The sequence below is a fragment of the Apaloderma vittatum genome, unplaced genomic scaffold, assembly GCF_000703405.1.
Source record: "Apaloderma vittatum isolate BGI_N311 unplaced genomic scaffold, ASM70340v1 scaffold19505, whole genome shotgun sequence".
Classification (NCBI taxonomy): domain Eukaryota; kingdom Metazoa; phylum Chordata; class Aves; order Trogoniformes; family Trogonidae; genus Apaloderma; species Apaloderma vittatum.
This window is the reverse complement of record NW_009717888.1, coordinates 25,716-35,340: the sequence shown is the minus strand read 5'-3', so window position 1 is coordinate 35,340 and position 9,625 is coordinate 25,716. Positions and strand designations below refer to the sequence as shown.

General features: G+C 42.6%; 1 protein-coding gene across 1 annotated transcript in view; it reads left to right on the top strand.

Moving 5' to 3' along the window:
• Nucleotides 1-5,851, top strand: part of TMEM154 (transmembrane protein 154) — a gene marked incomplete at its 3' end in the record, with an annotated part of 13,218 nt that extends 7,367 nt beyond the window's left edge. The window contains exons 2-5 of the mRNA XM_009870078.1: nt 1,146-1,457; nt 3,017-3,044; nt 4,164-4,249; nt 5,791-5,851. Of these exons, the coding sequence (XP_009868380.1) occupies nt 1,146-1,457; nt 3,017-3,044; nt 4,164-4,249; nt 5,791-5,851 (487 nt within the window). The remainder of the gene's footprint in view (nt 1-1,145; nt 1,458-3,016; nt 3,045-4,163; nt 4,250-5,790) is intronic.
• Between the last annotated feature and the right edge of the window lie 3,774 nt (nt 5,852-9,625).

Sequence of the window (9,625 nt, the reverse complement as noted above, 5' to 3'; positions counted from 1 at the left end):
TCCTGCTTTATTGCATAAAATGAGAGCTGCACCGTGCTGGGATTGTATCTGAAAGGGCAGATAACACAAACAATCATCGTTTAATTTCATGCTAAGAAAATTATTGAGGGCTTTGCATTTGCAAACATGTTAGTGTAATTTATCCAAGGACTGATTCCTGCACCTTTGGCTACAACAGGATTTTTGCAATCAGTGTAGAACACAGTATCAACCCAGAATTTGCTGTACTTCGTTAATTTTTAAACTCCGAAACAGTCACCAGACTCTTAGTCTCAAAAAAGAAGCAGCTTCTTTTGTTATTACCAGCACAGTCAACTATTAGCCACTTTTCTTGCAAAACGCATGACAAATGAAGCCAAAACTCAAATCAAGGTTCAAAACCCCTAATCTTATTTGTGAAGAATGGTTATTCTTCACATGACTGACTGACTCTTTACTACATGCTCCTTCAGCCATCCTGTAGGATCAGAGAGAGGAGCAGAGAGAGGAGCAGTTAATTGCATCTGCATGCAGTAAAGTCCCTCTGTTACTACTACTTCTAGCCCTTACAGAAGTAAAAGGTGGCAGCTTCTGCTGGCTTTAGATTTCCTTTCCCCAGTTCTGTTTTTCACAGTGAAACAAATTTAACAGATTTTAGAAAGGAACAGAAATGGGAGATGAGTGAGCCAGAGGAACTAGTGAACCAGGGATTATGGTCTTCCCAAAGGGAGTACTATCTCCTTGGGTAAGGGGAGTGACAAAAGAGGTTGCAGCTGTACACGCCAAGGCTGAGGAGCAAAGCAGGATGGTGTGGTTTACTAAGATGGAGAAAACTTTTACGTGTGAGAGAGACCAGATGCCAACCTGCAGGAAAAAAATCCATTTTTGCGAGACAGCTGTGTGCAGACTGACCACACATGCTGACGCGTCCCAGTAAAAGCCAGCTGAAGAACATGGCCAGGATTGGTGAGGTTTTATGATGAATTGGTGATCCAATTTTACATCTGATGTCCAGGACTTTCAATCTGTGTGTATGGGGCATCTGCTGATTTTTTTTTTTTCCAAAGCTGTCAAATGAAAAGTAAACATTAAAACTGTACGCTTTGACTCACTGGTAATACCGATAAAACCCATAAAATGTTAAGTTATCCTCATATATTTCGCAGGCTCTGAAAATGATGGTTCAGGAGACGGATCACCACTATTACCCACCGTTACAGTAATGCCTCCTCCTGCTACGTATTCTTCAACTGTGGGTGACCATGAGACAGTACTTGACATTGCAAGCACTACTGAAAGCAGCTTTGAAAGAAAAAGTACTCCGAGTACTGAACTGAATGCCGACAACAATCTGGACAACCTAGAAGCAACAGAACAGTCTATTTTGATATACGTTGTCCCCGCTGTGCTGCTGGTCCTGCTGATTTTGCTGATCATATTTTTCGTAATACATCGTAAAAGGAAAAAGTCTAAGCAAGGTAAAATTTGTCTTCTCGTGCATCAGAGGGGTGTTTTTAGGATGCCTTCAACATTGGAGGCCTGGGATGCCACACTTAGGATTTACTTACCTGGTCGTAATTGCGCATCTGTCAGATAGGAAAGGAATCCAACCCCAGCCAGCGGGATCTGGGCATGCACCTCTCCTTGGGTGGGAGCTAGTTCTGCTTCTTGGCGCCTCCTGCTCATGATGAACACCCACGGGTGCCACAGCATCTCAGGGTGGTGGCAGCGGTGAAGACAGCACGGTAAATGAGCCAGGAATCCCACAGTCAGACTGCCTGCGTGTTCCAGTAGGGAGAACAACACTTCAGGAAGGGACTCTGATCTGTTAGCAAAGAAGTGGGTAACTTGGAGAGTCAAGCCACAGAAAACAAACTGAGGTATCATATTAAAACCAGGCAGTTCATAAGTGAAGTCCTGAAATGGTTGTATGAGTGTCTATACACCACAAGAGTGCAGCTGTAAGCTCCTCAGCCTGCAGGCAGTAGCATGTGCTCAACATAGATGTTAAGTGTATTTTTCATGGCATTTTTAGGCTGCAGCTGCCTTATCACCAGGTCTCCCTAATAGCAAACCCTGAATTCACAATCAGGCACCCACCCGGATGACCTGAAATGCAGGTACACTCTTCAAAAGGAAGGGAAATGTGGTGCCTTGCAGGAGCACAATCCAGGGATCTCTTGCCCTGTGCCTATTGCTTGGAGCTGGGATTTTGGGCATCCTCGAGGTAGATGCAGATAAGCTCTGCAGGCCTGGGGTGGCTCTGCAGTCAAGAAATGTGTTGGAACAAGTGGGAAGTGTCAGCACCCATTTGGCAGCAAAGAATTAAAGTTAAGCTGATTTCAGACAGTATATACGATGTGAATCTTATATGTAGCTCTTCATTCTTTTCTGAGGACTGAGTCTTTTCAGTCACTTGATTCCCGGAGGGAAAGTTATTTATCTGAATAACAGCTGTTACATTTTTTTTCCCCAAAACTTTATTTTGTCTTGGGATAATAACTAGCTTTGAACTCCTTTTGACATCTGACTAGTTCAGCTTCATTTGTCTAACTGAGATTTAATCTGCCATGGAAGTCCATTTCCCCCTTCTCTCCATGAACATCTCCCAGAGTCTCCAGGCAGAGATGGATTGTCTGTGTGTAGTCTGCAGCGAAATGTCCCAGCGTTTCCAATAAACATTTTTTTACAGCAGTGGTTCCTTTGCAGGATACCGTTTCTCTCATGGCAGCTGTTTTGCTCAGAGAAGCGTGCATCTGCCGTGTCCTGCCACCGCCGTGCTAACAGTAGGCTTCCTCCCAGCATGGCTGAGCGAATAATGAGCTCCTTTTAGTGTGTTCAGGATAAAAATAATGGGTTCCTCTTGTAATGACAAACAGGATGAGATGTTTTGTCTTTCATCTATAAGTTAACTCTTAATGCCTTTTGAAAATGCAACCTGTTTTACAAGACCCTATTTGAGGCTTGCTTGCAGTCTAGACCCTGTGTATGCAAAGAACACAACTGTGAACACATGGTTGTTTTTTTTCTTTTCCAGATGAGCTGGGAAGTGAAAATGTGAAAAGGTAAAGTTTATGAGCACCACTTTTTTTTTATTCTTTTACTCTAACAGGTTATTATGAATTTTGGCTTCTTTGGTGCCTGTATAATTTAACTGTACACTAAACACCACTACCTTATGCCATCAATTGCTCCAGTTAACTATCTCTAGAGTTGGCTAGAGTGTGATTTCAGTATATCTGAAGGTGTGAGACCAGAGCAGGACAGGAGTTACAGTGGCAGAGGCGAGCGCTGCCCCACAGGCACCCACCAGCCACAGCCGCCACGAGACATGTGAGGTGCCCCATGAGCAAAGGGGATCAGTTCCCAGGCTCTTCACAGGCCCTTACTATTCAAAATAAGCTCCGCGTCTTGCTCTCCTGTTTTTCAAGTCCGTCTTCTCCCTCTGAGGTGAGGCAGAAAGGCTCGCCCAGCTGCCATGGAAGCAGACTTAGCTGCTGGGAAAACATGTCCAGAGCTTTGCGGTTCTTATCAGAGTGATAATTTTATCATTACTTTTTATTGAGCTCTATCTTGCTAATCAGTGCTGGGAGTTATTAAGTTGGCTTCACAGAGAAAGAAAGGAGGTTTTGATAAAAACATTTCTTCTAAAATTTGATGAGGAGTGATGAGCAAAGGGAAGCTACACTGAGACATTTAAATAAATTCACAGTTACTCTACTCATGACCTTTACTTTTGAAGTCACTACCAACGCCAGTCACAGCTAGGATGAAACTTTAGGCCCTCTGCTTTTATCACTGGAGGAACAGGACTTTTGCTGTGTCTTCCAGCAGGGCAGAGACAACCTGTTTTATTTTCTAGTTTTCTATTTCCAGGATGGACAGTTCTCAAATAGCTGCAGTGCTCTTGTGCTCTGGCATAGCCCAGGCTGCACCATCTGAGTCCCTCTGCATGGCACGTCCCAGCCGGCCCCACCTCAGCCCAGAACCGGCATCTCACCACTGCCCTTGCTCTCACACCCACCAGGCTGACATCTCCTCAGATTACTAGGCTAGGATGGCTTCCCAGAGCCTACACATGCGTCTGGAATTACGAAAGGCTCATATAAAATTACTACGTTGTAAGTTGTTTGAATTAAAGCGTTTTGTGCAATGCTGTTTTTTTTCCCCTCCCTCCTCTCAAGTCCTATTTTTGAAGAAGACACGCCCTCCGTCATGGAGATAGAGATGGAAGAGCTTGATAAATGGATGAACAGCATGAACAAAAATGGTACATGGTAACCCCTCTACTCCATCATCTCTCTCTTTCTAGCTGATGTAGATCCCATGCATAGAAAAATCAATGTAAGGCATTTTGTATGTGTGTCACTGCTTTTCCTACAATATTTTTAGTTGTGTTCTTGACTCCCTGCTACTAAAATAGCAGCACAAATGTCAGGGTAGAATTGTTCAGAGGAGTATTTTAGTTTGTGTGGGAGCTTATTTTTAACATACGATAGAATATCATAAATGTTTTGAGTTTTCAGTAGACACTTCCATTAAACACACGTCTAACTGTGAACAGTATTTATATTTTTAAATACACACTTTTTAATGCTAAATACTAGTTCCCCTGAAGCATCCAGTCCTTTCAGTCTATGGTTTCTACAGTTCTGTGCTCTACATTGTGCTATTGCAGAAGAAACACACATTGACTCATAGCTCAGACCACCATTAATTTAAAATTGCTGCCAGGATCCTATGAATACATCCCTCCCCCGTTGGTATCCTTTCCCTTGCTTGCCATCTCTGCCACATGAAACAAACCACTCGGCTCCCAGCACCGTTCACCATCTATATCCTCTCTGAAAAGTCTGTCAGCCCTGGCAATAAATCTGTACCTTCGGTAACTACACCCAGCAGCATCTTCAGCTCCTTCTTAGCTATTTTTAAGCATCTTGTATATGCTCCCCCCACCCCCATTTTCCTCCCGACCAAAATACCCCAGTCAAAATCTCTAAGGGCCCTACACCCTCTTTCAAGGCTCTCATCAAGCAAAATGCAGGTCTTTGCTAAGGCATGAATTAACCAAGGCCTGATTTTGAACAGCTTAACAGCTTGTCACTGGCTAGGAAATGCTGAAACAATGATATTTTTTCATTCGTGGTCCCTTGCCTTATATCCAAATGGCTCATTTGCCTGACCTCCTAGGGATGCTTTGTTTTTCAGGACCTAAAACTCTTTGGAGCATTTCTTTGCATTAGCACAATGCTTCACATGATGGGGTTTTGACCTTCGCGGTCCATAAACTCTAGTAGAAAACATGTGCTGTGGAGCAGTAGTGAAATAGAGACATTAAGTATAGCGCACAGGGAAATAGTGATGTAAAGTATTTTTTTTAATTCTCTGGGCAAAAGGGAGCAAGCAGTTTAAATATTGGGGGAGGGGTGTTTTTTAGTGTTCCCTAAACGCCAGCCCCAAATTCCCAGATGGACTATAAAGCATAGGTGCGACTGTAAACGGTGGAAGATTAACAAATAGTCCTAGTCAGGGTAGTTTATAGGAAACAATCCTCAGATGTAGTTAATTTGTGTAGGCGTGTATAAACAACTGAAACAGAGTAAAGAAGTTATGGCAACACCTATCAAATGGAAGGAGGATATAAAACATAATATTTATGCTATGGAGACCACGCAGATTTTACAGATAAAAGGTTGCAGAAGATCTGCAGTTTAACATTCTAGAGACACTGTGTGATAAAAGTTGATGGAATTTTGAAATACATATAGAAGTATTGCGAAGAGTAGCTGTACTCTTGTTATCCTTTTTCAGCTGACTGTGAATGTTTGCCTACTGTAAGAGAAGAAGAAAAAGAATCAATTGCCAACCCAAGGTACTTTTAATTCCTTCTATTATTTGAAGAAATATGCTCAGTGTCATTCCAAAGTAATCTATTTTTTAAATATCACATTATAAATAGAGTGATTCTTTGGTCTACTTAAGTTTTAAAGGTTTTTTTATATATAAGGACTTTGATTTCAACTTAAACAAAAGGCTTGATGCCCTTACGTCTAAACCATTCTCTGCCTGTAAGTTGCACCACTAAATAATCTTGCAGTTGTAAACCTGCGCAAGACAGACAACCAGATGGCACAGATGGAGTTTCACTCGCTGATCAGACTTTAATCACAGTTTCCCAAGGTGTTAATACAAGCATTCAGCATAACTTCCTCTGCAGTTTGCACTGGCACGGACACCCAGCTCCCCTCTGTCACTGGGTACCTCCAGGTCCGTGAGAACCACTGCCAGATGTTTTGGCTGGAGTTCTGACCTGCTGGACAGGGGCTTGTCTGAGCCCAAGAGAAACCTAAAAGATCTTCCCAGTGCCCCCATGCAGTGCTCCCCCAGAGCTGGCACTAGCTGACGGTTCAAGCAGAGATCCCAGAGGGATGCAAAACCGCAATCCTGACAGCTTATAAACCTGGCTGGTTTCCTCAGGGTTTTGGCCAGAACTAAACCCCTCTCAAACTCCCATTTTCCCTAATTACAAATTCTGGTTCCAGCTGGAAGCAAGGGGCTGTACATCACCCTTGCCTGCACACTTGCTTGCAGCTGCATTTTGGGGAGCAAGCAAGGCAGCTCCTCTGTGTCCAGTTACAATAACAAACAATTAAACCATCCTGTGTGCCAAAAAAAATCCCTGGTGTAGTGGAAAAGCTGCAGATACAAGCATGCAAAGCCAAGAGCAGGGAGGGGTGGCAGGAGGACCACCTACATCTTCCCCTCCCCATGGCACCAGATAATTCAGGTCAACATGCCCCTCTGGCAGAGCTGCACCTCTCACTGTAGACCAGCCCCTCCTCTTTTCCGAGTTTCCTTGCTCAGGAGTGAGATAGCGGTGATGTGAAATCACCGTTGCTGTAGACTTTTCTCCGAGGCTGTAGCTTCAGAGTGGCTTTTGGATGGGGCTGCTCCCCTGCAATGTTTTGTATTTGAAAGGTTTCCTCTTAGACCTGTAGCAAGAGAAATTGCTGTGTTGTGGGGGCTTTTGAGGCTGGTTTTGTTGTTTGTTTTAAAGAAAAAAACCCCACAATTCAGATCCCATCTTCCAGATGCAAGCAAGCACAACAATTTTACCCTGAGCAGCTGGAAAAGATGCTGGATTTGCTAGCCATCTGGGTCCTTCCCCTCCAGCCTCTAAATGATAACTCAGAGAGCGAAAATTGTTAAGGAGAGGCAGCTGCACAGTGGTTCTCTAAAAACAGATTTGCTGAGCATACCACTGACTATACGGTAGGAAGTATAGGACAAAGCATGCTTGAGCCATATGCTAGCAGCAGCAGTTAGTCATACTAAAAAAGGCTCTTTAGGCACAACGACACCCTGAGCATTGAGTTTACTTTCCAAAACTTGAACAGTTCTTTTTCAGAAAAAAAAGAAATCATTAGGACCCACCAGCTTGATCTGACATTTAAAATACCATCCTTATAAGGTGCTTTTGTAGTAGATTTGCAATAACCCCATCAGAAAGCAGGGGTTTTACTCCTTACTGGCAAAAGGTGTCTCTAGGCTATACCCTATCTAAAGTTCTCCACCTGTAAAATAGAGATATTGTCACTTCAAAGCACTACAGTGAGGTTTAAGCCTTGATGCAAAAAAGCAGCCCTGTTCAGATAAGTGTGCTTAAGTCAGAGTGAAGGCATACACATTATTCAAGCACATTTTCTTATGATGGGTATCTTCAGTTCAGGTGGTTTTACAGCTCTAAATTGCAGGAAACAAACAAATAAAAAAAATAAATAAAAGGATTTCTCTAAATCATTGAGCTGCTCAGACAAAAGACATTAGTTGAATACAAAGTGCAAGATTATTAAGTTCACTTTTAGATTCTGAAAGACTGCTTTGTTTAGTCAAATTTCTTCTCACATTATGGTAATTCCTCTTTTAGGTTTTATTTATGGTATTTCAGTATGGGAAACATCTCAAGGCCTGACTGAGCACAGCTGGCTGACTGTTGTTTTCCTGCTTCATAAAGTTGCTGGGGGGAGTTCATCAAGACCTCAAAGGTTTTGAACTATGAATTGATTTTGATATCATTTTGAAAACATCTGAGACTAATGGTTTCAATAATCACATTTTGACATTTTCAGAATGAAAGTTGTTGCAAAACTACTTTTCAGAGTAAGTGACTCTTTAATACAAAATTTTAAAAAGGTTTAAAGAACGCAACCCTAAGGGGGTAAACTATCCCTAAGTTAAGTGTTAACTACTTTTCCAAATTTCACTTCACATGAAATTTTGAAATGTGCTTCATGTTGAAGTGACAAGATGTCTGCAATGGTGGTATTTCCTGGTGAACAAGCAAAAACAAGAAGTTCCCATTTATTTCTGCAATTGAACCTTACCAGACCAAGATCTGCTGCTTTGCCTGACCAAGTGCTTAGATGAATAAGTAATGTCAAAAAGAGAGCTACATGCAGATAAATACATGTTTTGAGCAAGACAAGTGAAAGACAATGAAGTAATATGAAGAAAAACTGTTAGTATGGCAAAAAAAGCGTACTCAGGAGCATCAAGGCTGCAGATTTGTGTGCAAGAGGCCAGATCTGACAGCCCGGGCTCCTTTTTAGGTGGAGATCCTTGCATGTAAGAGAAGTTAAAAATATATGTGTATACACTTTTTTTTATTTTAAATATGTGTTTAAAATAATATATCCTGCCTTCTAAACCTAGTGCTAAAATGCTGATTGTGCCCAAGCAGAGAACCCGCGTAGGGTTCCCGTCCCATGTGGGCAGGCAGGGGCCAGTGCAGCAGGGAAGGGCTGATGCTCCTGTGGTGCACAAGCAGGTTCAAGACAAAACTCTTCTCTGGGGACCTTTACTCCCGTGGCAAAACAGAGGTGCAGCCCGTCTCCACCACAGCATGGGGCTCTGCAGACTGCTAAATACAATGAAGCAATCCCCCCTGCTTTATCACACCTCCCAAGGTGGTTTGTTTGGTTTTCCATAGGAGCTGCTGGGCACAGTCCAAATCTTTCTGACTGAAAAAGGGTGACTCTTATGAAGAGATGTTCTGGATGGGAAATAAAAGTCAGTACAGACAGAAATACTCTTTTCCCAGGCTGTGCCTCAGTTTGGCAAGATACTTAAAAATAAAACTTCACATGTGAAATATTAAGATTATAGTGGCTCTTAATTTTTAGAGGTGGTTTAATCTCCTGCTGTTAATGCTGACTGATATCTAACCAGCTGATAAAAAAAAAAAAGTTTCATTTTTAAGGTCAGCATGAACCAAATATTATCAAGGAAGTGCTAGGGAGCAAGCTAGTTAGGCAGAAAACCAACAGGACAATGAGAAAATTCACCTGTTATAAGGCCAGATTTCATACAAAAATTACATCTGTAAAAACTTACCCTCACCTGTGGAAAGATGGCAATTTGACCCCTCAATCCTCACCTGGGAGCAGGAAAAAGAGTGTGCTGGGTAGCCCCTAATGAGCAGAGAAATCAGGCCAGCCCTTGCCGCCAGCATCTAGCACCACAGATGGGGTCCTTCCACGCATTAAATTTGTTTTCTGACAACACCTTCTCATGAACTGCAGAGATACTTTTGTACATTATCTCCTGCTGAGACAACTAACCCAACCGCATGACACTGGTGTGTTGG